The following is a 27,987-nucleotide window of genomic DNA, read 5'->3' as shown; positions in this document are numbered from 1 at the left end:
CAACTAGTCTGACAAGAAGTCAGTCAGCTGGACAGAGGATTTTTAACACCTCAAGATGGGCAGTGGAGCCAGTTCTGAGAGCAAGGAGTCAGCCAGGAGATCCAGGGAACTGGAAAAGAAACTCCAGGAAGATGCAAAGAGGGAAGCCAGGACAGTCAAACTACTACTGTTGGGTAAATAGAATAAAAATTGCTCATAATGTTTTTCCATTTAGGGGTTATTTTGCTCTGGAATTACATTTGAGTACAGTGAATTTCCCACTTCTCATTGTTTTATTGGAAGAAGACAATCCTGTAATACATGCACAAAATGTTTTCTGGTTGAGCACACTCATGAAGTCACAAAGAACAGGCTGGAAATGGCCATGTCATTGCATGTATTAAATTTTAAATATTATAAATTTTTAACTTTGAAAAGATTTGAGAATTGAGAACCTACTGTTAGAATAAATGTTATGGTGCTTACTTATGCAGAAGGTAGCACAGACTTATCTTTTTTTTCATGGATCTATATGCGTTCATTTGCAGGAGGATTAAGTGAGATAACTGGTTACATAGAAAATCCACAGGTGTCACAAGGTATTGATATTGTTTATTTTCCAAACTGTTGCACTTCGTTTTTTACAGAGGCAGAAAGTGACTTAGAAGGGCTTTTTTCAATGTATAAAAATGATATTGTGGAGAATGGAATGGAAGGTAATGAAATGAGATGAATACAGATGAATATACTCACAGACTACTACTTCTAATTCACACTATGATCTATTTAGTAACAGCCAGCAGGTGTAATGGCAGATGAAAAATGATTTTTTTTCCTTGATGAAGCTTTATTCTTCTCTCTTTTTTTTCCATGGTACTGCGTAGCCTACGGAAAATATCCAAGAGCACAATAACATTGCCACCCTCTTAATATTTTTCTTCTAACAGTATGATGCCTGTTATGAGAGTTTACATGGGTTTCTCAAAATGAATAGAAAAACAGTCTTTGATCATTGAAACGTTTCTATTTTTCCTTCATTGTAACCACAATGCTTACAAATGCTTTTAAACTGACACTCAGCTAGATCCCTTAGATAAAATAAATTGGCTTAACTCTGTTGGTTTGTATCTTATGCAAAAAGTCTATTTATACCTGTTGAGAATCTAACTATTATTATTAATAAAGAAATAAAAGAAAAACACCACCATGCAGGTTACTCAAATAATAATAGGAAAGTAGCACTTTGATACACTTTATGTATCATCAGTATTCAGATTGCAGCTTACAAACCTTTTCAGTCCAGTGGAGAATACAAAGATTTTCTGTGCCACATTAAGACAAAATATTGCCCCTACTGAGGCAAGCTTGAATTGGTCAAAAAACAGAATAATATTTTCATTTAAACTTTCATAAGTTTCAATACTTTCTATATATTCTTACAAAAAGGAATTGGCATATCGAGTTAGAACCAGGGTCCATCTACTCCGGCATCCTGTCTCTGAGCTTGTCCAACACTGATCCATGAAGAAGATATAAGGAATCCTTTAAGAGGAATTTATAGGATCAAGAGGAATTTATAAGATAAGCAGTTCAATTATATATTTTGATCTTCAAGATTTCATGCCTTGGCAATAGTACTGGAGGCTGTCTTACACTATAGTTTTAAATATAGGACTATAAATAGTCCTATAAATAGGACTATAGTTTTAAATGTTTCCTAATGTAAATAATCACTCTTCTTTTGACACTATTAATATCAGCCTCAAGATACCTTTGGTAAAATACTTTGAGATTAATTGCAAGCTATGTGAAAAAGATTTCTATTTCATTCATTTCAAATCTGAACATATTTCAGTTTCATCAACTATACAAGCACTCTTTTCTTAGACTAGATGATCATCGGAATCCAAATTACTTTCGCTGAAGTCTTCTTTATGGAATATATTTCTAAAATATCTTCCTTTATTCATGTCACATGATAAAGAGTCAATTTGTCAGTGGGTAATGTTTTGGAGGGTTTTTTCTCCTGGGAGATTGTTACAAGAGGTCACAAGGACTTGGTAGAAAACATGTTGGTGAGAGAAAAAAAAAGATTATAGACTTAACAACAGCTTGAATTTTCTTGTTCTTAAAAAAGCAAGAGGTGAATAAAACATGAGTCTGTTTTGAGCCTGTTGCACAGCTGGAGTGAAATTGTCTCTTGAACACCTGGAATCACAGCTGCTGAAGCAATGTATATAAGGGGCACCATATAGCCTCTTCCATAGTCAGCCAGTGAAATGGCCAGATAGGAGAGGATTAAATTTGCTATGTTCAGACCTGTACCTGTTATCTTTCCATAACTCTGAGGTGACCTCAGAAATTATTCAAACTTTACACTTGATAAATTAAGGGCAGCTCCATTCAAGCCAACCAGTCTAGTTCTGCCCTAGTCCCAGGTTTCTGTTCATTCAGACCATATGTTGCCTCTATATTACAGACCAGATGTCACCATTGTTTCTTTTGCAGTAGGCAGACTGGTAAAAAATACTGAGGAAAAAATGGGTATGTGTATCATAAGTTTTTCAGTGTGATCATTATGCTCTTATCCTTAAAATGTAAAAAAATGTATTCTGGCCATTTCCTGAGAGGATTATTTAATATCTAGTCTGATCTCTCTACATCCTCCAATAGGTCCCTTTACAAAAATGAAATTATATCCAGAAAAAAAAGACACCACATTTGTTTATGTTAAGTTCTATGAACTGGGCACACACATTATCTGTGTTGAGGTGATAATTTACAGTTTATATGACATGCACATAAAAACTGGGGTGAAATTATGCCACTTTCTGACGTTCCTCACAAGTTGTCCAGGAGCCAAGAGGGTTAAGTCCTGTGTTACGTGTTCCTGTGTTGTTACGGCCATCCCATCCCCCCACCTTGTCCACAAATCTAGCCTCTACATATTTATACTTCAAAAAAATCAGATTGGTTTATGAGTCTGGAATAAACTCCAAGGTGAAAGTTTTATTTCCTTTGTATCAGGGCCATATCTTGCCTACCACATCGCACACAGTTTCTGTACTTCGTAGGAGGCCAGCTTGCAATTTATTTGTGTGCAAAGTACAGCGCACATTCCAAACGTGGCCAAAACAGCTGATGGTCACAGTGATTTTTCACAGAAATAAGAACTTAGCTTCAGTTTAAATAATCATTAAAACTTTGAACTTATTTCTTTTCAAAGTATGACTCCATGGCCTCGTTGTCTACAGTTTTCAGCAGCAGGACAAAACTCACCCTCATTTGAGCTGGTCATCCTCAGCTCACTTCACTGATAAATACTCACTTTTAGGGCACAACCCACCCAATTTAATTTAAACATCTGCTTCAGGGTGACAAAAACTGAAGCTGTTTGTTTTAATTTTAGTAGCAAATATTTTTCTCCACTGACTATAAGAGGTCTCTGATAAGTAGTCTGAATGTAGTTGTTTATAGCATTGACATTTAAAACCAGTTAAATGAATCAGTTACTGTAGTACTGAAGTCAGGCTTAAGTTCCTGTTATTAACACCTGCACTGGAAGCAAAGACTTTGAGCACAAAGACAGCCCAATTATGCTGTTGATTGGAATACATTGATTTTCCTTTTTTTTGGGGGGGGGGGCAGCATTTAAGGACCTTATTCCCTCAAGAGAGTTAGATCTTAGAACTTTTCTCTACCTTCTTTCTCTCATGGAGAAAGTTTGCTGAGTTTGGTAAGAGGACCAGGAAGATACAATTTCCAGTCTAGTTCACAGTTTCCAGAGCTCTGAATGGCACACACCAGGCTTAGGCAGAGGTGTGAAAACTTTTCTGATTTTAATTTGAAGATTTTCTTTTTCTGTTTTTTGCTGTTTATGTCATTGTCAATGGCTTTTCTGACAGGTTTCAAACAAAGTATTCGGGCAATAGGGGGGGTTTATTTTCTTACCTTTACTTCTGGAAAATTTCCTAAACCAAACCTTTACTTCCACATAAAAAATAGCTGTAAAGAGATAACAGCTCTTGATCTGAGACACAAAAGCATCTTCTTCAATGGCTCAGCAGATGCTAAACTCGAAAGGGGCTTGTACTCTCCCCAGTTTCCGCAACTATTCAAACAATCTCTGCTTAGAAAAACAGTAACGTCAAGTTACAGCTGAGGTCCTGGGTTCTGTTCTCCTTTGAACTTGAGAGATTCTCACCATCCTTCAAGGCACCTCCAGTTTTTCCCCATATTTCTGCTCTGTCGACACGCCTTGGTGGCCTGCCGGGAAGCGGTCAGGCAGTCCCGGAGCGGTGGGGCGATTCACACCAGGCTGCTGGGGCAGCTCCTTTGCAGCTCGGGGCCTGCAGCCACACCGCACCGCACTGCTTCGGTCTCCTCTGCAGCCCCAGCATGCCCAGAAACAGAATGGGTTTGGGTCTTGGGGTGCCATTCAAAACATTCAAAACAAGAAGAGAGGCGGGTTACAGTCTGGCAGAGTGCCGTGTGTACCACACCACGCTGAAGGTGGATGTGGCGTGCCCCGGGGCATGGTGAACGCGATCTCTGGGAAGATGTGTGGGAGCAAACTTCCATCAGCTTTGCTGGCAGTGGGAACACCTACACCTCCCAGGAGCAGGGCCAGAGTTTCAGGCATTGACCAAGGTTTCTATGCCTTTATTTTCTGTGCCTTTATCCATCTCAAGGAGACTTGGCATGCAAATAGAGACAGAGAAATCAGAGGTAAATGTGAAAAAGCTAGAAGATCCTAAATGTGTGAAATGCAAAATACAGGCTATGGCATATTATCACTGGTCTCTATCAGGCTGAGCTATAAATCTTCACAGGGACAGAGAGTTTTTCAAAAGCCAATTAAACTTTCCAAGCTTCAGGACAGGACTAAGTTTGGCTGAGCTCTCCTCTTTTATTCAGAAAATCTGGGCTCGGTCATAATTGCCCTTTTCGCTGCCTCCTAAAGGGAAGCTGCCTTCAGCTCCCCGTGCAGTCACGTAAGGGCTGTCACGATGCACTCTTGCCGCTGTTTCTGCGAGCAGAAGGCTGCTGCGGTGGCTGGAAACGCAGCTCGGTCCCTGCTCTCCTGCCCTGGGGCCCTGGCTGGAGGAGCAAGCTGCACAGGAGGGGAAAGGAAGAAAGGAAGCAGGTGCAAAGTAAATTGTTTCTGACCCATTTCCTGGGGTGCAAATGCCGCTACGACTAACATGATACTCCGGAGTGAAGCCAAAGTCTCAGCGTCATCTGTTGTTTAGATAAAGGCATTACTGGATCATAAATTACAGATGAGCAGAGGTAGGAAAACGAACCCAGAAGATCTAAATTATGCCTCTCACTCTACTTTAACTTTTCCTTTCAGATCTGGAAGAGAGGTTCATTTCTAGATCATGTTTCCTGGAATCTTTCCGTGAGGTGAATGTATGAATTCTCAGCCCAGCCTGCTCTCTTCCCTACAAAAAGTGTAACGCCACCTTGCTGACAGGGCTTCACCAAGTTCTTCAGAAGGGCATTGAAGGGATAATAAATGATCTACAGCAATTTGCATTTTTTCCAAACTGTGGCAGATGGCAGCATCAGCCTATTTTGCATGGGCTCATTTTTCACTTGCACTTTCTGCCGTTCACATCACGGATTTTAGAAAATGCTTTGCGTATGGTTTGCTGTCTGTCGTGATTCATTTGACTAAATTAATCCCTGTCATTTAAATGTTATTAGCTTTACAAAATCTGTTTGGAAAGTCTGTAATCAGTTTGTTCCATTCACTGAGAAGCCCTCAGTTAAAATAGCTATGCCCCAGATTTCCTCTTTTCTCAAAAGTATTTGACATCGTCCAGTGAGGTAAATGATAATCTGCAAAGAGAAAAGCAGTGATGATTCCTGTCCCATGGATTCACAGGCAAAGTTAAATCCTCTTTTAAGGAGCTTTCAAAATCCAGCTTGTTTGGCAGTTCTTGCCAAGCCTCATCACTCTCACTGACAGAAGATGATAGTCACTTGAACTGATTTCCAGTGCAGAAGGTTTGCATTGTGATTACTCACTTTCCATGAGATAAGAAGGGCAAATTAATCGTACATAATCTTACCAAATCTACGCCCTAGTTCTGCAACTGGCTGTGCAAGCAAATGCCTGTACCTCCCCGCCAGCTATGGGGATCTCCTGCAGGATCGTTCCCAAGCTGGATCTGTTGCATTGCTCTGCAGGTTTCCCACTTCCAGCCACACTACTTCATAGCAGAAGACCACGGGGCAGAGGAACTGACAAAACACCAGTGTCAGGACATTTGCTCATGTGCTGCCTCTGCATCATGAGCTAGACCACATGCAAGTCTCCACGCTCTGTTTTGCCACTTGCTCAAAGAGGCTGGCTAAAGAGCATGGAACTGCCTGGTTTGGCTTACAAAAGGTCATGATACACATTAAATGAGCAGCCACAAATCACGTAATGAATGGGACACTGACAGAAGCTGTACTTTGTTCATGTCTTTCTGCCCATCTGCCAGGCATGAAATCAAAATATGACCCATATTTTATTTCCTTGATAATTAAAGAGTCTATTTTTCTCTTAATTGACTGAATGTTCCTTTCTTTTCAAATGTCCCTTTCCTTTTCAGAATTAATACTTTTACCAAGATTTCATTATTTTTAAGTCTGAATGGATGCTAGGGAGGGTTATAGGTAGCACAATGTGGATCTAAAACATCTGTATGTCTCTTCATAGATACAAAATTCTGTGTTCCAGAGAGTTATTTTTAATGCTTGCTACTTATTCATGTATCGGTCACATCTTCTCAACATTCCCCTTCTGCAGGTGCTGGAGAGTCAGGAAAGAGCACTATTGTAAAGCAAATGAAGTAAGTATATGAATATTCGTATCAGTTGTTGAATTTGGTATTTGTCATATAAGCTATCTAGCTAATGTCTTACTACAATATTTATGCTTATCTGAATCATTAAAATCAAGTTCTCATTCAACCACATAAAGAAAAACACAAAGTGACTAAGACACACAGCTGGATTGGTAATCAAATCTGTCTGATCAAATCATGCTCCGGTCCAACTCCTTACTGAAGACCAGGGAAGCTTCTTCATTGGCTTTGGTAGGAGTTACAGTACTGTAGTGACAACATGAATGTATAAGACAACCGCCCATGGCAGATCCACCTAGCCTAGTATCCCATCTCCTGCAGTAGCTAATGAAGGATGTTTTCAGAAGATCATCAGACCAGACAAGCAAACACACAGTAATACTTGTGCTGGATGCCGTGACAGTATCTGATGATCCGTGACTCAGGCAGCATCCTGAGCCAGAGACAGCATCACTGTGCTTAATAGCCTTCAGTTAATTCATGCCTACGTTTCTCTTGAATCTTTTTTGAACCAATGTAAACTAATAACATCCACAATATTCTACAGCAAGTAGTTCCACAGTTTAATTACATATGATGTGAATCATCTCCAGGTGTTCAATTTTAATTTGGTCCCTATTAATTTAATTTGATTTCACTAGATTGCAAGAGAAAATATCAAAGTAGTCACACTGTATAATAGCACAAAGTTTTTTTTTTTTCTTTTTTTTTTTTTTCCACAAACTGGGCTCTGTAGATCATTCTTGGTCTCCACAGTCTTATTGCAGCTTCTGCCAGTGGTCAGAAAGATTGTTCTCAAGTCTCCCACAGCCCAGGTGAGAACATTTTTAGCCACCAGCCTACACAGTGAGCAGCTGCTACCCACCATCTAGCATAGGTAGGAACAGTCATGAGAACTGCTTTTAGCAAGGAAAGTATCACCCCAAAAACTTTTCAAACAATAATCAATCTGGGAAAAAACAACCTGTACAACCTCAAATGCAGAAATCCCTGTTCAAATTCAGACTGAATATCTGGTTAGGAAGATCTTGTGACCGCACCATAAATCTACTGCAAGAATACTTGTAGATGTTTGTTCAAAGTGCACATGGTGCCACACAGACTGAAGTCAGCAGCTTTATTTGCCCTGGTTTCAGAGGAAGGTCAAATTCATGTGCGTGTGTCCCCATTTACAATTTACTACCACAATATTTTCACATATAATAAAACAGGCTAAAACTAAATTCATTCAAGTTACTTATTTAAGGGTAGCCAAAATACTAATCATGTATCTGGTTTAAATAGATAATCCACCTGAGTTCCAGAGGTCATATTTACACAGGCAGTAAAAATCCTCTGTTACTGTGTAACCTGTTAAAATATTGCTGTTGTATCTAGCCTTATTTTCATGGACAGTGTCCAGGTCTTCCTCCTAGACCTGTCCAAATACAGAAAAAAAACTACGCAGGCATTGTAACTGTTTAGACATGACTCCACTTTGTAAGCACCAATCTCTTCCAGTGTAAAAATCAGACTGTTTTATGAAATCAGCAACATTAATCTGAATTTAAGTTCTTTTAACTATTTCATATCTTCACCAATGCATTTTAAAGAGTGAAGTAAAAAACATTATGTTGTAAGAGCAATTTTCTACTATTTAAGCAGCTCATTTTGTAATCAGACAGATTCAGAACCATCCATCAAATACTTTGTTAACTCTTTTGGTCCAGTTAAATGGTGGATAATTTTATTTCTCTTTTGAGTTCTAATCAGAAAACCCTCCCTATTCAGCAAACCATTGAAATGTGTTGTGCTGAAAGCTTGCCCAAGTAGAAGCAGCTTAAAGATGTTCCTCTGAATTGAGCACTTTAAGGCGGCTGATAACCCTTAGCAGCATTGAGGAGGGGGCAGAAAACTGCAAAGCTGAGAGTCATCTTTAAAGCGCTGTGCATTTATAAGCTGTCAACCTGATCACAAATATGAATTATTTTACAAGAAAACTGTTCATGAAAACTATCATTTTTCATGCAAAATCTCATCTTTCTGTCACAACCAAGGACTTTTTTTTTTTAAAGGGAAATTTTTCAGAAAAAAGCCCTATTTCAGTAATTAATTTTTTTCAGTGAAGCATAACATTTTCAAGAGAAGACTGATAGCTGCTTACAAAAGAAATAATTTTGCTGAAAATAAAATTTTCCACCAAAATCAGGGTAATTCTACTCCTATTAATATAATTTTCTAATTCCTAAGCCTCATTCTTTCTAGACTGAAGATTTCAATCAAACTTAAATCCTTCCACTAAGCTTTGCACAATATCTTCTGATGCTCAAAATATAGATATGCTGCAAGGCACTAAAAAGGCTAAGATGGTTATGAGGGATAATCAAAAAGGAAAAAATATAAGCTTCTCTGGAGCTCTGTGCCTCTGACTAGATCATTTCCAATGTGTGATCTAACTTTTTCAAAACCAAGTTGAGTATTTCTGTGCCATGCTCTAAGTTAGTAGTACAAACCTACTATAAATAATTCAGCGAATGAAAAGCAGGGAACAAAATATTTGGTAACTCAGCATGCCTGTTGATACTGAAACAACTCCACCTATCTGGTGAGAAGCCCTCCTTGTGTGAAAAAAAAAAAACAGGAGACTAACTTTTTTCCTCCAATAGAAATATAATTTAGATATTATGACTGGTAGCCTAACACCTCATGCCTTCAGCATCCTGCATTTACTTTTTAAATGTTGTTTATTTTTTCAGGGAAGATCAGGGAACAAAATTTTCCATTTGCTAAAATGTTCCTTCTGGCCATACAAGATGTCAGCCTGTTTTACAATCCTTCCTTAAGAATGACAGATCTTTAATAAAAGCAGCAAAATCCACTACTGATTTAACAGGCTGGCTAACATACCTTCTGCCAGAGGACATAAATACATTATTTAAAAAAAAAAACCAACAATGAAACAAAAAAATCCCATGAAAAGCCTCAAGCAAACCCAAGTTTTCTTTCTGTAATTACAGAATCTAGTTTTATTTCAGAATCTTATATTTTCTTCCTTCTTTTGTTCTTCAAAGGGAAAGCATGAAAATATAAAATAGCCATTTGTGGACTGTGTTAGGGGCTTTCCTTCTCCCTCATCCCAGATTTTTGCAGCCACAGGCAAAACACCCATCTTCCCAAGAAATCCTGTTTTGGCCACTGCTGTGAGACACACAAAGTAGTTAAACCAAGTTAATGTGCTTCAAGGGATTTGAGTTTCTATATATTTCATTCCATTATTTATAGAAAAGCTGCTGTTTTCACAGGTAGTAAGGATAAGAGTGAGAAGAATATGCTTAAGTACCAGTGCAAGATTCAACACTGATGGCAGCTGAAATTATTTCTTGTTAGAGGCAATCTGATCCATTAAAGGAGGCCACCTACACCAGTAAGGAGCTCTGGGCTCCATGGTGCTTCACAGACAGGACATTGCTTAGGCCATCCCCAAGCGGCAACCCAGATTATCCCGTGCACTATCACGGAGCTACGTTAGACTCCACTAAGTGAATAAGCCTCCCCTCTGAACAATTCTTATTTCATTCAAATCACTGTGTTGACACAGGAATACATGGATATTTCAGAGGATGGCAAAAACCAGATTCACTAGTATACCAGACTGCATAACAGAGCTCCCCTTTTTCTTTCTCCCAAGTTCAATAGGATTCCCTTGAATCTTGCAGATTTGCTTGAATTCATGCTGAAAACAGCATTCAGAACACCAAATGTACAACAGCGTTTATAGATTTGCCTGGTCTAGAAGTGATTGGGGAAATATTTAGGGAACCCTTTTTTACTGCAGATGCTATTCCTACAGACACAAGAAGGCAACTTTTGAATTTTCTGACATCCATAAATCAGAGAGATGTTAAGACACATTCAATTGTGATCTGGGTTTTGTGCGTGTGTGTGCGAGTGAATTATTTTCTGACAGGGCTGACCTCTCCCCTTGAAGGGAAAGTGTCCCCGAGACACACACCTACACTCATTCTGGGCTAACCTGGCAGATCCTTTCACATCACCCCTTTCTACTTGTATAGCTCTGTCCAGACTGTATCTCTGGCAAGGGAAAAAAAAACCAAAACCCCAAAGCCCAGAAATTACTTATGTAGTAACCTGGCCCTCATCTCTGAACAACTGAGGTGAGGAAGAATAGAGCCTTGGTTCCAGCAGCAGCCACAGCAGTTTGGTGTCTGTTCATTGAGAGTATGCTACACCAAAATGGGTGAAGTTTTCATCCTTTTTCACAACTCATGGAAAAAGATGTTTCCGAGTCACGTTATAATCTGCACATTGATCTTGGAGAACTTTAACCACATGCCATTCTCCAGTCAAGGAGGATCATGAAATTATAATCCCTCTGTCATAATTAGATTAATTGAATTTGACTGCTAAGGTTCTTTGTCCTCTGCAATACAGGCCAAATCCTCTGGAGTAATAAGTGTGCTCTCAAAGCCTGTATATAATAACAGTAACACCTTTCAATAACTAGAAATTGTAACTGGTGTACAAAGAAATAGTGAAGTTTTTTTTGTTGTTTACTTGAGGAAGTACCTCACAGTGCAGAAATATTTTTTGCAATAGTTTTTCTACTCTAGGTAAGATTCTGGATAAAAATGAGAATGATTAAACAAGCAATGTGACAGCCCATGACTAACACTGTAGATTCCAATAATACAAGATTTGGGATCTAAGTACAGCTATGCATCTTGCCCTGTATCTACAGTAATGGGCCTGGGTCTTGTTCTGAATTTATACATTATCTTATATTCACCCACAAGGCAAAAAAACCAATACCTATTCACTCAGATTGGGAATTCAAAACCTAGCCTCACAAATTTAACCACACATAGTTGCAGAAACTTCTGGTTACCTGTTCCAGCAGAATAGGCAAATCAACCATTGATAATTGTTTTTCCAAGGGCCAGATGGATTCAGTTCTTTCTCATGCTGACTGCAAAAGCATCTGATCCAACTTTTCATTACTTTCTTTTTTTTAACGCATCCCATAAACCTTTTGCTTTCTATTTTTGCACCAGGATCATCCATAAAGATGGTTTCACCTACCAGGAACGCATGGAGTTCAGACCTGTCATTTACAGTAACGCAGTGCAGTCCATCCTGTCTATCGTGAAAGCAATGACTAAATTAGGAATCAGTTACAAAAACCCAGCTAGAATCGTGAGTATGACACCCTTTGTCTTGAAATAGGCATTAGAATACAATTCTTTGTAATATAACAGTAGAGACTAGCAGAACAAAGAGGGCTCAGCATTTGCTTTATGACAGTGGCAACTAAGTACTGCTTGAGTTACATGTGACAAGATGTCCCTACCTATTTTTATTTTCCCAAGACTGATGCCTGAGGTCTAACTTCTGCATAAACTGCCATTTTGTTTGTTACAAAAGAAATGTTCAACTTGCAAAGATGTAATAGAAAAAAAAAACCAACTTTTCTTAGCTGCTCAGTCACTTATTTATTGCTGTTGGGAAAAGGAATAAATATTTTCCTTTTATGAACAAACCTTGGGGCTCAGCCATGTAAGGAAGGGTCATCTAGACATGTTGGGAATATTTCAGTTTGGCATTGCTCCTGCAGCAGAGACCTCCCTGTTGTACAGAAGCAGCACTGGCGCATTGGCACTGCAGAGAAGTGGAGTCTGACCCTCCTGACACAGTCAGCAACCCTGTGCACAAGCACATAGAGGGAAAGCCACAGTAAGAAGACCTGCTACCTTCCGGCAATCGCGCTGAATTTTCAGGGACAGAAGTAAAAGAAAAACACGTACCCTTCTCAGTGCAATGATTTAGTCTATTGCCTGTAATACAGACCTTGCTGACAATTTCTCAAAGGCCTGTCAGAAAATCAGCTGGTTCCAGTTTTGGCAAATTGTGCCTATTCCCTAGAGATTTCTCTTAGAGGGAATTACATCTGGTTATCTGAAAGAGCTTTTCTCGCTCCAGAAGTCTATATTTCATGACAATGACATGGTGCTTTGACCTAAAAAATGATAAACAAATGCTTCAAAGGTTACCAAAGCTCATACAGTCATTTGGCAAAATAGGAACTAAATGTTTTCTTCCCGTATTCTTTTAAGGGTCCGTGAATGCAAGTCATTCAAACAAATGTAATGGTGCCCAAAAGCAGCACACAGAAAACAGACCCATGTGAACGTGCTGCAACTTGGCCTGTCTCCTCAATTGTGATAGACACGTGTACCACATAAGGACCCACCTACCAGTCTACATGGCCTAAGTCAGTTGAACCTTGCAGCACCTAGCCAAAAGTCCTGGCTCAGCCTCTAATATCCACTACATGGTCCAGACTCTGTTTGCCATCTGTAATTGAGATATGTTCTGCCTGAGCCCTGGTACTTCGGCCTCTTTTCTCAGCCCTGCCAAACTTTCTGAGAGGTTTATACATGTTCACTCATCATCTATCATCTATGCCAGTTTCACAGACATTATTTTCAAGGGATTTCACAGCCTGGGGAACTGGGAATTGAAAATTTTGTTAAATAGCCCAGTTAATTTCTTCGCATTATATATAACCCAATGCAGAAAATACAGCTTTTGTAAGTTTATCGCAGTAAACGCACTCTTACTGTCGTTGGCAGAATAGGCCTCTAGGAATACAGTTGAATGCACCTGTATAAAATATTTGCAGTGCCTGCCTTCTTTTCCCCCAGAACCACATAAAAGCAACCTGGATGTGAGTCTTAAAGAAAATCGAAATTTTGGTCACATTTATTTGAATTGCCACTAAACATTGCCTTTTCTTCCAAAACCAAACTTAGCTTACATTTTCTGTAAAAATCATAAGCCATTTACAAGCTTGAGTTGTTTTGATATAAGCTTTGATTTCAGCTGGACTTTGTTCTTGCTGTCTTCTGGTTCAGATTTAGCTGCTTAAAGTCATCTAGCCCAAAGACTGGGCTTATCTTGGGCCAGAAAGCAATGGGTTTATCCATGTTCCAGGACTGCCTGCAAATACCTCTTACTGGTCCTGAAAGTGCCTCAGCACGTAATTTTGAACATCTGTTCTGGGGAGAGGTATTTTTTTCTTCCTAAAGCAACATTGCAATCTATTTTTAATATGAAAATCATCCGAAGCCTGTCTAAATGCCAGAGAGAAACAAAATATGATATAAATCAGGGTTATGATAAACTCAATCTGCCGCTATCTTCCTTTTTTATGTAAGCATCAAAATCCACAGTTGTCACCTTTTGCATAATAATCCATGAACATTTACCGTACACCTGGAGGCTCTGAGGTCAAGGCTTCTTGTTGCAGGCTATTCAACCACCAAATCCAATATCGTAGGAGGAGAGCTATAATCATTAAATGATATGCGGTATCTTGAAGGGAGAACATTCCAACTCTTATCTGGAAGCTGAACAAGTGTGCGCCCTGGAGAGCAGCCCTGGAGACAAATGAGGGGCACACAGGAGAAAGCATGACTCAGCTCTGCTGACCCAGCACTGAGCGAGAGCATGAGGGTGTAAATGGAGCCGGTGTTGTTTAGTGTAGAAGGGCAATTGTACGGCTGTCCTCCTTCCTCTTGTGAATGAAGGCAATTCTCTAGGGGTTATTTCCCTTTTTTTTTTTCTTTTTCTCTCCGTGCTAACTCAATTTCTCCAATATTTTAGAAAACCTGCAGTGTTTTCTTTTTGATCAGTCTCTTACTTTTACAAAGTTTCCATAAACTGCAATTTCTATTGAAACATAAAGGTACAGTACATTCCTAAAATAAATTTGTTACAAGTTATTGTGAAGATGTTTTCTATTTTTGAATAAAACATACTCCCTGCCAAAACGGTGTCTGTCAGAATGCACTTCTACTTTTGCAACTATTGACTGCAAGTCACTTCAGTTGTCCACTTACATGGCTAGGAAGGAATTATATTCTATAATTATCCATTGCTGTGACACTGTATCAAATGACCCTATTTTAATCATGCTCTTTATTTACAGTACATTTCTAAGCTGTTAACCACTGAAAAGAAATATTTTTAATGTAATACATTACTTGAAGTCTTTTTGGATTGACGGCAAAAGGAAGAAATTACAGAATAATACATTTAAAATATTTGGGACTTTATTCAGTTACAGGTTTCTTCTTCCCCAAATAAAAAGCATACGGGAAATGCATTTACTAGTTTTATTCACTTTGCCACATTTCTCACTGTGGCCTAAAGCTAGACATTTTTTCTTCCACATACATTCAAAAATATATTTAGCTACATATTTCTGCTTTGATGTAGTTATAATATGTTTAAGTTTTAAATATCCTTTTTAATTTAGTTTTTGATACCCCACTACTCTCTCTTACAATAAAAGTCTTCCTTCCAAGTTGGACCTTTTGTGAACACCTATGGTAAGATGAAACTGAGCTCTTGTATGAACAAAACAAAACAATAAAAAGAGGAAAACTCTGTGTATCACAATTTAAGTCTAACCTTGGCACTAACTAGAGGGAAGTGAGCTTGCAAAAGGATGCTTACATGCACAGGTGAGTACAGCTACCTGGAAAAATGAGTGAAAATGAGAAATTTTGCCCCCGCAACACATTGTAAACCAAGCACATCTTCAGGGAGGCGGAGGGGCACAGTGAGTTTGCACAATATTTACTGAAATTTCTCTTTAGGAAGATGAAAGGAAGCTGTGTGCCATGGCAACAACTCTGGAGGATGGCGACATGTCTCCTGAATTGGTTGAACTCATCAAACAACTGTGGAGGGACGGCGGGACCCAGGCCTGCTTCGCAAGGGCAGCGGAGTACCAGCTCAATGACTCGGCAGCCTAGTAGGTGACACCAGCTGCAGGTGCTGACCAGCCGGCTATTACCGTAACGGACAGCGTAGGAAGGCTTGCGACAAGAACTCTTCCTCACGTGCAGAATAGCCTATGAAAATTATTGCTCATTAACCTGAAAAAGAATGAGGTTTTTTGCTGATGTTTATAATGTATTAGAAATGCTTAACTGAAGGAAACAAGTGAAAACAAGGAACAATTTGTTTCTGTGAGTTTGTTTAAACTTTAAAAATAGTCTATTCTCTCTCTAGGTAATTCCAAGATTGACAAAATGAGAAAAAAGGTGAATCGAAACAGCTTAGGTTCTAGTTGTACTTTGAATGCACACCTTTCAAGCTGCTAAACATAAGTCTGGAGAAAACTATAAAAACTTTCCTCTAAACTAATCTGGCTGCATGGACGGGTATTCCCTGGGCCGTTACCACCGCAGCATCCAGCTGGTCTTGGCCAGCGGTGCTACAGCCGCTCTCCAACCTGACGGCCTCCAGTTCCCTTTCCGCAGCCTGGGAGGTGGCAGGCAGGTAAGCAGGGGAGTAGGGCTGCTCAGCTCCAGCTCCACAAAGGGTCACCATTCAGCTGGAGTACATCTCCTAGCTTAGATGTAGTCAGTAAGCTTAGACTTTTCAGGATTCCCTGGTCTGGTTGCAACAGAACAGCTGTTCTTGCAGGCTACACTGGTCCTGCTCTGCTGTTTTCTCCCTAAGCTCATACAAGACCGAGAAGGGAGGTGTCACCTGGGTCGGAGTTTTCCTAGAGTGCGTAAGTCTGACTCTAGACCTGGGGCAGAAGGTTGTTCCAGCTGAGTTCCATCTTCCAAGATCTGCAGATGGAGGCTTCTCTGCTCCTGCAGCTCCTCCTACAGGCTGAGGGCACTTGCAGGGTGAAACCTCACAAGGTGTTGGGTGTCCAGTCTACTCATCAGGGAAAGGCATGATTGGAGGCTGGTCCAGGAGCTGGGCAAACGGAAGGCAGTAATAGCTCACTAATGGTAGATAGTAGAAGAGATATACCATGAAAATATTAAAAATTCTTTGTCTCTTTTATATCTTCAAAGCAAGAATGAAGACCTTTCTGCCAGATACCTAAACAAAGAAAATACTGCCTGCATTGATTTGTGCCTCATTTGGCAGTATTTTATGGCACCCTTGTATTTCTATAGGAGTAGTACAGAGCAATCTTTTGTTTCCTAACACATCCTTTCTGACAGGCCACACTGCAGTTCCCAGCACTAAAAGCCCATAACAAGTCAGTCATCATAATTAAAAGGAAAAACACTTCCAGAAATATATAAAAAAAAAAACCCACCAAAAAAAACTAATGCAGAAAAAAAAAAAATTACACTACGCCTGGCAGATTAGGCTCTGTTGGCTAAAAAGAAGATAGGATAGTCTAAAGTAATTCCCTTTCAGCGTTATGGGCTGTGTCATGTTTTAACCTGCAATAGGTTTCAGTATTTAAGGGAGCTAGTACGGACTGTAATGGAGCCAATAATCATTATTTATTGCTAGAGTTACATTAAAAACAACAGTGATATGTTTTTCAACTGCTTGAACACTTCTGAAAATCCTGCTAATCCTCTGTCTTCATCCTTCAGTACCCGATGCTTCTGAAAATCTAGCCTTTGGCTCTGAACCATTAAAATCAACTTAATTTTTGCCCTTGCTACCGGGCTTCTAATGATCAATTCAAAACCAGCTAGAGTCAATCAACCATCTAATGCTACATTTCAATTTCTTTTAAAACCAACACCCTGTTTCTCAGCTCCTGTGAATCAGCTCCTACACAGAATATTGATTTATATTGTGTAAACTGACCTTCTGAGGTTATCTGCTCTGAGTCTTTTCATTATTAATTCATCCTAATGAAGTTTGATCACTGCCTTTACTCTGTGTGTTTTAATTGAAAAAAAATGAGATCTTCTGAATAATAGAAAATCCCGTGTATGTCAAATTTGGCTGGAATTTCTTCCTTAGACTCACCTGGAATTAATTCTGTTTTAAGATGGAGTAATGGGTAAGGAAGGGGCAAAATCAGGATTATAAATCATGACCTTAAATGTCGTTGTATAGCTACCAGTAGTACATGGTGCTTCTTGCTTGCTCAGTCATTTGTCTCTCAGGGTAGGATTCGTCTCACCTCATTCAAGCCAAGGAAAGATCAGGCATTTAGACTAACCTGCTAGTTTGCAGTCCCTCTTTTGCAAGTAGAGAGTTGGCCTGCAGAGTGTCCCCTTGGAGCTGCCTACAGCTCTAGGAAGAATCTGAAGATGCTTCTCTTGCTCCATTAACTAAATAATTAACCTGGTCTAATTTTTTATGCAATTACAATTGGCTGTGTTGAATTGAATTTAGGTATTTGTGACTAAGAACTACCAGATCATTATAATGAATTTTATATATAAGTGTTTATTTTAGTGCTTACATGCTTTATAAATTGCAAAATGTCTTTTGTTTCTGTGTTCCACAAAAGTGAGCTGAGCTGAGTTTGCCTCAGGCCCTACTCGGAGAACCAGAGCTATATTGCATTTTTTTTTAAAACAGATTGCTTCCTGGACTCAAATAATGGGCAAACGTTGGATTACTCAGATGGACTTCAGCACTCCTTGCTGAGTGGACTCAGTCTATTCAACGTAAAATTAGAAAATCCCATTTCCAAGCATTACTTACAAATCTCCAAATGGAAGATTCTAGCTTTAAAAAAAATTATTTTTCACTTTATTTTATTTTATTTTATTTTTTTATTTACAGATCTATTAAATATTGCAGACAGGTATGATGAGCTGTGAGGTTTGTTTTGGTAGTTGTCTGGTTAAACTGAACAGCAGAACTTCATGCTGGGCAGACTTTGTGTTAGAGAAGGAAAAAAAAAGGCACAAAGCCTAATAAACATTAGGGAGACTGTGTTTTGTTTGTCAAGAGACAAGAGGCTACAAATGGAAAGCAGCCAACTGGGACACTGAAAGCTTGAAAATGCTTCAACCTTTGTATGTGGTTTCTTGCTTGTGGCTTTATTTGAATATTAGTAGTTAAAAGGTAGGAAGCTACCCAGACATCACCTCTTCTTTTCCTTCTCTCAGTTCATAACCTCTTTACACAGATTCCTAGACCAGCTAGTAGGATTCATAGGCTCTGTCCAGCCATTTTGAGAAAGCTCCTTGCCCCTGGAAGAGAAAGGAGAAGGGTTGCTGGTAGGACAGGAACAGGCTTCAAAGATCTAGTTGGCATTCTTGTTTCATGCAGATTTTATCTCTGTATGCCAGACATAAAACCAGATAATCCACTCTTTTCCACGGGGCTGTGAGAATACTAACCTCGGGGGGCCTCAGCTTCATTGAAGCTTCTGGTTTTGATTACAAAATACATTTTTTTAAATTATCATGTACCTTCCTCTTGTAAACTGATAGGTCTGCAGGGAAAACAGCCCCTAAATGTGAATTCTTCCAAAATATTACGCCCTCCCTCTCACTTATGAAGGAAGATAATGTTAAAACAGGTCTGATATAGGCTGTAATAACTTCTAGTCAATGTGCTTCTGCAAGATGCTTGAGGTTCTTCCTCTGTGGTGGCAACTCCCACTTGCTGAAAGCAAATGGACAAAACCCCTTCCCTGAAAAGGTAGGTTTTTAGCATCCCTGAGGAAATTAAGGATTTTCCTGGACTGAAATTCTCAGAAAGATGTTTATTATATACAACTAAATTAAGCTTCTATATACAAGGAAAAAAAAAGAAAAAAGAAAAAAAGAAAAAAGAAAAAAAGAAAAAAGAAAAAAGAAAAAAGAAAAAAGAAAAGCTCTGGATTGTGGATCTAGGTTGTATAAAAACCAATAGTATTGTATTTAAATGTGCAATTTACAAGAAATATTTAAAAGCAGCTCAATATGAAGTGATTATGTAACGTTCATTTCACCTTTTGAATTCACCGATCACCATTTCTTTTTACTCTCCTTAGTTACCTCAACGATTTGGACAGGTTAGCAATGCCAGACTATGTGCCTAGTGAGCAAGATGTTTTGCACTCCCGAGTGAAAACAACTGGGATTATAGAGACTCAGTTTTCTTTCAAGGATTTGAACTTCAGGTAGGAAAGCCAGTTTTCTTGACAGTTTTCTGGGGTTTTATCTTTCTTAAGTATTTTCTTTCAAAGGTATTGACCTATTATAATATTGGTAATCCCATTGTGATATCCTTGAATCCACTCTTATTTAATATTTTGAAACAGCCAAAAAAGCAAGGTATTTTAGTACCAGTACTCCAAATTTAAGCATATAATGGACTGTTATTAAGAGATCTCAGAATATCAGGTTCTAAAAGGACATTTTACATATGTAAGTGTCTAAAAGCATTATTTGTATCCTGCCATTTGAATAATTGTTTGTGACATTTATGAAATTTGCCTACATAAATGTCCTTAACAGCATGCAAAACATTTGATGACTACTAATTTGCACGCACTCTCAACCTTTCACTCTCTTCTTTTGAGAACGGAAATAACTGCTCTTAACACTGGAATGCATTACAGCTGGCAAAAAAAGAATAATTTCTGTCCCATGGGAAATTTCAGTATTAGCATGCATGACTTCATGGCCATCTAAAATGAAAAGCAAAATGTTCAGAAAAAGTCTTGAAAATAATGTGTCTGAGAAATTTGACTGAAAAATAATTGACAGTTTCAGATACTCAAGATTTTGTTATGCTTGGTGAACCAATTAAAAACATCTAATTCCACATGAAAATGTATTTGAATGAATTATGATAGTTTCAGTGTTCTATAACGCTTTTCTCTATGGACTGAATTCCATTTAATTCTTAATTTAAAGGCTGGGGTGCAAATTGAGGAATTTAGTCCAGACAAGAAACTGCCTGTAGAGACAGATAGATGTATAAAGCACCAGGATTATAACTTTTACATTTTTCATTGGGCTTCATTTTTTCTTCTCATGTGGCAATTAAACATCCCACAAACCATCTATGCTTTGACACAATGGAGATTACATATACAAAATAAGATTCTGAAGTAGATGCTCTACAAATAAATTATTACCACCTATTAATACACTGATCACTTGTGAAAATTCAGCACTTACCCACAAACACTACAGTGCAACGTCATAGACGTCATCTTCTTTTTCTCTGATTAACTTATTTCCAGACAGCTTTGTACATTGGAAATCCGAGCACCTTCAGTTACAATCATAGTTTATGTACGAAATAAAATCAGGATGGAGAAATAAATCATCAGAGTGCAAACCCTCTTTAACATGAATGCTACCAGTCCTGATATTAGAATATCAGAATTAGTGTCTAGGTCCAACTGAAATGCAGCACAACGGAGAATTAAGTTACCTGAATGTCTGTAAACAAGAGGAAGGCTCCTAATGCCACCACAAACACAAAAAACACTGTGTTTAGCCTCTCTGCTATGCATCACAGTAGTGTTATGTGAGTAAATTCATTGGTGGTTTTAGGCACTTGAGTAATACAAGGTAAAATCACTACAAAATAGTCTGAGGGTTTGAGTTGCTATAGAGACGCAGAGCAGCTATAAATCCATCTTAACCAGCCAGTTACTGCTATTTTGCATTGCCAGAGCAATGCAAAACAGCTGGGGGATCCTGATGACTCTGCAGTTAGTTTGATAAGTACCATAGAAACTTCTATAAAGAGACGGAACACTTCCACATTCAGAGTTTTGGTTGATGTACTTAAATGAGGCCTGAGGTCACAAGCCATACATGGATAGAAAGAAAACATGAACAGATGCTTCATTCACTAAACACTTGTCCCTCTCCTGAACTGAACGAGGCAGAAAACATTTTGTATCTGTGCAGTAAAAGTCTAAATCCCAGTACTGCTCCAGGGAACTGAATTACAGTTGCACAGACAACATCTCTTGTTATTTGCTATCTTCTTAGTGGTTACGTTGCTGGTTTAGTGTAATTTACCTTTCTTGTGGTCTTCAATTTATTTCACTGTTGTTGACTTTGATTTCCAGAGCTCAGAACATACTTAAATATTTTTAAAAGAAGGTCTGATCTCCATAGGTCCTCTCCTGCTGTCATTTCCATTGATGTGCTAGGAAGAGTTTGACTGAAATCAGGCAAGCTTTATTTTAGTCTTCAAGTCTCACTATATGTAGCATTAGGGCAAATGAATATATATCTGGCCCCATATCTGTAGCTAAGTTTTCCAAGAGCAGTGCTGGGAAAATATAGAGCTTTCAAGACTAACCTTGACTGTCTTGGTAAAACAAACAGATCATCTCAGAAATACATTTTCTACCACTCACAGAGGGACTTCAATTTTACATGGGCATATGCTACATTCTAGGCTGACAGGAGAAGAGCTAAGCAAACTAAGGTTAGTACAACAAAAACTGCCCATAAGCATTGCCTCTGGCCTTGATCTTGTCCTATTTTAACTGACTTCTCATGAATATTCACAGGGCATTATACTAAAAGCTTTCAGGAAGTGAATACAGATTCATATGATTATATATGCTTGCAAAGCTTTACTGCAGACTAAATTTTGAAGCCTTTTTCCCCCCCATAACCCTGATTTCAGAGTTACATACCACAAATCAAGGAAGACACATAATGGCACGTGATTTTGGGGCACTAATGGCAGCCAAAAATCAAGATGCTTTATTCATACTGACCTCACTCTTCAGTAGGCATACTGAACTCAGTGAAGATATGCTTGGAAGGACGCCATTACTGTTACTAAAATCTTGCTCCACAACAGCTTCCTGATTTCCTAATAATTCACATTTATAGACACCCAATGATCAGAGATGAAATGTACTAGAAAAAAAATAATTTTCTCTAATTACTCCTCAGCTGCAGAAACAGTTCATCATGACCATTGGGAAGGATTTCATCTCTTCTAAGCAGGATGAAAAATGATTAACAATAACCTTTGTTTCCATCAGCTGCATTGCTGATGGTGAAGAAAACAGAGGATCAATATACTGCAAAAAATGGTGTTTCAGTAACAAATTATTCGTGCTTTGTTTATTACTGACATAATTTTTTCATACTGAATCCCAATATTTTCATTGCTGTAAAAACCGAGTTGTGTTTAGTTTCCAGATACTGCAGGAGATACATCAGAGACTAAGATCTAATGCATTTTCTTGAAGGAAGGGATAATGCAAGAGGAGATTAGGGTTTACAGCTTTAACTTCAACAACAACAGGCAGCACAGGGAAAAGTCATCATGTACACAAGGAAATAGAAAAAGTAAGGGTAGGATAAATCTGATTTTTTACATGTTCTTTCTCCCTTGTAATGCACTTAAAATGTTCAATTTGGCACCTTTTATGTCAGAAAAAGAGTGAAAAGAAAGCCCCATCCCTTATCACTGAAGAACTGCAAATGTAAGTGGGAACTTTGGAAGCTAATGCTAACCAGAACAATGGTAGCTTTGACGACAGCTCCATCTCAGTTGGGCCCTAACTAGGTCCCAGCCAGGTATGCTCGGTTGGCTTTGGACCCCATATAAAGAGTCCATAAAAAGTTCATATGATTCTACCCAAAAGTACTAATTTCTGGCAAAGACTGAAGGAAATTAATGCAGAGGAGGACAGCTCTATGTTTTCCTCTCTACAAATGAAGGGATTCCTGCTCCCCATGAATTGCTGCTTAAACAACAACTAATGAGTTTGATGGGGCAGAGACCCCCCACACACAAACGCATGCTGCAGGTTATACAGCTAGCTAAGTGATTGCGCCAGGGCAATGAATAGATGACTAAATATAGATCTACGCTAGCCAATTAAACATAACCTGTGGGTCAATCCATGATCGGCTTCCAGTCACATGTCTTACTGATCAATGTGTCCATTCACTACAAGCAAAACTATGAAGTAACAAATGACTGTGGATTTGAGGGTCTTTTGTCAATGTTTCACGTATGAACTTTGTCCTGAATAAATCCTTGCCTGCAGGGCTTAGTTCTGCACTGAGCTCTTATGCAGAGCCCCACTTCCTCAACACAGAGTGCCACCTGAAAGTACTGAATGTATTTCCTATATGCAGGTATTTAAGCCTTTACTTTTCATTTTATGTCCACTACAAAGCCATAAATAATATACAGTACTCCTTGACCTGTTGGGATAGAAACAGACCAATATTTGGAAAAGCTGGATATTTGACTGTCATTGATTTCCAGTTGCACTCTGCACATTAACAGCATGACTCTGTCCTTATTAGTTAGTGTTTTACATTGTACATATGTTATTTTTTCTGCAAAGGATGTTTGATGTGGGTGGACAGCGATCAGAGAGAAAAAAGTGGATTCATTGCTTTGAGGGAGTTACTTGCATCATATTCTGTGCTGCACTCAGTGCCTATGACATGGTTCTGGTGGAAGATAAAGAAGTGGTGAGTCAGAAGAGACAAACAACCCTTTTTGCTGCTAAGTTTTAATGTACTCTCTGATGGCATATCAGAACTATTCCTGTTCCCTGATAACCATTTAAAGGCTATTATGCTGTACTGGTTCTTGCCGGTAAAGAACATTACAGTAAAAATGACATATGGGCATGAGATTTGTCAGTCTCTCATGTTTACCTTTTGCATCTCAACAGAACAGAATGCATGAAAGCCTTCAGCTGTTCAACAGCATCTGCAACCACAAGTGCTTTGCAGCCACTTCCATTGTGCTGTTTCTAAATAAAAAAGACCTCTTTCAACAGAAAATAACAAAAGTTCATCTGAATATCTGCTTTCCTGAGTATAATGGTAAGTTTGGGTTTTTCAGAAGAAAATACATTCAGATGATTAGTGCAGGCCATGCATTAAAGACTCAGACTTTGACTCAAGTCACCTAGATATAACCATTTAAATGCTAAGCATCTTATCTAAGCATCTAGCCTTACTCTCAAAGAATGGTATGGGACAGACATGGTCAGAATCCGATTCATCTCACCTACTCATCATGTTTATCCTAGGGTGGGGTCATGTCTCTCTGGAGATGCTTATTTCTCTCCCTTGGTGGTAGAGGAAGCTGAGAGACCTAGAAGTTTCAGATGGCTGAAGTGTGGTGTGATGAACCCAGCCAATACTTCAGTACAAGTCAGTGGCTTATCATTCACACACACCATAACTGGATCCAAGTTTTTTTGTCCCTGTTTTGAAAACCCATTCCATAAAGGAAGCCTGCCTCCTTTTGCATGTCACAGTAGTGTCTACTGGAAATAAAAACCAGCAGCTGTTCCCAGCTGCTGCAAGAGAATATATGAGGCTAAGTCAGAAAGTGCCAGAAAAGCCAAAATCTGTCAGTATTTTAGCATTAACCTAATGCATTTGGGATAGGGAGTGTCCAGAATGAAGCATACTTAAAGCAATATTATTATTAGAAGATGGGTTCTGCGCACTTCCTGAAAACCAGCTCCTTCACTCCCTTTCTCAGGACACATCAACACAGCAACCCAAAATTACTCAGTGCTTCACTGGGATAATCAAATATGTGCTAGACTCAGTGGAGCTACGCCACTTTACACTGCCTGAGGCTTCAGACAGGATGGGAGCCAGCAAGGGCTCTCGGCACAGCCTGCCTCCAGGACTCTCATCCTGCTCCAGACCTACAGCGAGTCCGCGGTACCAGTGTTCACACCTGCTGTTGTTCTAAAGGAGTACTACCGAAAGGCAGAAAAGCTGCATGAAGAAATTATGACTGAATATATAAGCATGTGAATTTTTCCCTTTTTCCTTCTTTATTTCTTTATCTCTTCATGTTTGTACTTCCCACCAATTTTGTCTGCTATCAACCTGATTCCCTTTGACTTTACGCTCCTTCCTTTTTTCTTCTGTTTCTCTCACTTTCTGCTCTCTGTCTAAGGTCCTTAACTGTTTCACACTGACTTAGGAGCATTTCACTTCAGAAATGAGGACTTCTGGTTAGGCATTGAAATTTAAATTTAGGTGGGCAGTTTAGATGATACAAAATTTTCACACCTATTGCATGAAGTTCACTCCCTTTAGAAAAAAAGAAAAGAAAGAAAAAAACAGAAAAAAAGAAGTCTTGTTTCTTAGCAGCTGTGAGGAAGTACCAGTTGAAATGTGTCTTCTCTTTCTTTTACCGTTCTCTCCACTAGGACTAAATACATTTGAAGATGCTGGAAATTACATCAAGAAACAATTCCTAGACTTGAACATAAGGAAAGAAGATAAAGAGATATATTCTCACTTGACATGTGCCACAGACACCCAGAATGTCAAGTTTGTATTTGATGCAGTCACAGACATAATAATCAAAGAAAATCTGAAAGACTGTGGGCTTTTCTAGCTCTTCATTCCCTTGCTCATAGCTTGACTTCACCTCAGTCCACTTTCTTCATCCTGCGTACTGACTGAAATAAAAAACTCTAGGGAAGAAACAATATCAATTAGGCTTTCGTTAGCTGTCACTTGAAGCCTTGGGTATAGCCTGAGCATTGCGGACCAACACTGACTTTCTGTATGTCACAAGAAGATTGAAAAAAATGTTCCTGCTCCACAGAAATGCCAGCCGCTGATAAATCCTACTGGAATCAAAGAGAAATTACTATTTTAATCAATACGACTTGAAGGTAATCAGCACTTCTCAGGAAACTGGGGATACTTCAGTATCCTGTGTTTTCTAGTGATGGGAGAAAAAAGATAACATGTAGCAGATAACTGACTTTTATTTATATTTGAAGCCTGAAGAAAGCTATAGCATTAAACAGTATCAATAGATAATTTCCATTCAGTACTCTCTCGTTTTCATGTTACATACACAACTAAAAATTACATACCATTAATTCAACAAAGGCAAACCCCCGGACTTAACTGGTGTATGACAAAGAGCAGTGCAAATCTGAATGTTTAATTATACTGTTTTGTTAGAGGAGCTGAGGAACATGTACATAAAAACTACACATGTGTAAAATTGACAAATGCTGCTATCCTGTTTGGAAAAAGTAAAACACAGCAAGATGGAGGCAAGTTTTTTGAATCCCTAAGGGAGAAAGCAATATTACATTAACGATCAGCTCCTGCATAGGCCATACAGGCAACCTGAAACATTATTTTTTTTTTAATAATTAAAGATGAGACTTTTTTTTTTTTAATAATAATTACTAGTCCTGCTGCTGGACAGCTTCTCCAGTGCCCTGTCACTGCAGTAATCATTTCCACCAGTGCAGAGTAGATATAAACCCACCAGTCCTCGTGGCAAAAACACGTCCTTGGACTTTGGTGCAGAGATACATTCTCTATGCAAAGAACTTGCTGAGGAAGAACTGCTCCCCTTTAGCTCCTGATTTACTGTGACTGTAACTACAGAAAATATTTGACTATGTTAAACAGAATGGGAGTTCTAAATATATTCAACTGAGTTTTGAAATTTGGTCTTGAAACAACACTCACTTTTGAAATCTGATCACTGACAGTTTTTTTTTTCCTTTTTTGTAAAATATGTTTCAATATAATTTTCACTCACTGTGTTCTGGTTAATCTAATTACTGAAAACACTAGAAAAGGCAACTTGGTCACCGAACAGCAGAGTCCTGCAAGCTGTCCACATGAGCAAGGCCATCAGTGCGTGCAGGTCTCTCAGTAGAAGTAGGAAGCGGAGAGCTAAAACACATCTTGCACTGCCTGGATTTCTATTGCTGCCTGATCTGTAACGCTTCGCTTGATTAATTCCTTGTTTGTATTGAAAATAATGGATTTCCAGCGGTAAGGTTTCTGGATTCGTTTCCAGCAATAAATCTGATTTAAAATGAATAATTTGAACCATGGTGACATCAACATTAATTTCGGGATGCCCTGAGGGCATAATAAAAGCCAAGGCCTTTAAGGAACAAATCCACAAACAAATACATCTCTCAGACGAATTTTTCAAGCAAACGCCTCGGAAACCGGACGGACTTTACACCGCAGCCTCGACGTTAACACAGGTACGCCTGTACGGACTGGGCTTCCGACCCACGCCTTCAGAAGCTAGGCCGGCCTAGGCGCGCCCGAGTTTCTGGCAAAGCAGCGAGAGGAGTGAGCTCTGGGCTTCGTGATCCTCCAGGAGAACGGGGATCCGCGGGGGCTGGAGGGCCAAGCTGTGAGGACAGGGCAGGCTGCGGGGGCAGCTCCCTCAGCCCAGCCGCCACCTCCGGCTCCCACCCAACCCAGCGCTGCCGGGGCAGGCCGCCGGCCGCACCCCCAGGAACCCCGCTCCGGGAAGGGCGCCCGCGGCCGCCGGGCCTGCCCTCAGCCCGCCCGCCGGCTCCCGCCTCGCCGGCGGCCCTGAGCGGCGCCGGGCGCGGCCGCCAGGGGCCGCCGTGGCACCGCTGCGCCCGGCG

General features: G+C 39.4%; 1 protein-coding gene across 1 annotated transcript; it reads left to right on the top strand.

Annotated features, from left to right (window-relative positions):
• The first annotated feature begins 55 nt into the window (after positions 1-55).
• Positions 56-26,368, top strand: GNAT3 (G protein subunit alpha transducin 3). The gene is made up of 8 exons (XM_052789785.1): positions 56-173; positions 6,785-6,827; positions 11,894-12,035; positions 15,503-15,660; positions 19,618-19,746; positions 23,920-24,049; positions 24,256-24,409; positions 25,765-26,368. The coding sequence occupies exons 1-8, from the start codon at positions 56-58 to the stop codon at positions 25,953-25,955; spliced, it is 1,065 nt and encodes a 354-aa protein (XP_052645745.1). The 3' UTR covers positions 25,956-26,368.
• Positions 26,369-27,987: the final 1,619 nt, after the last annotated feature.

This window comes from Harpia harpyja, chromosome 6 (assembly GCF_026419915.1).
Source record: "Harpia harpyja isolate bHarHar1 chromosome 6, bHarHar1 primary haplotype, whole genome shotgun sequence".
Classification (NCBI taxonomy): Eukaryota; Metazoa; Chordata; class Aves; order Accipitriformes; family Accipitridae; genus Harpia; species Harpia harpyja.
The sequence above is the reverse complement of the archived record's forward strand: the minus strand, read 5'-3'. Positions and strand labels throughout refer to the sequence as shown.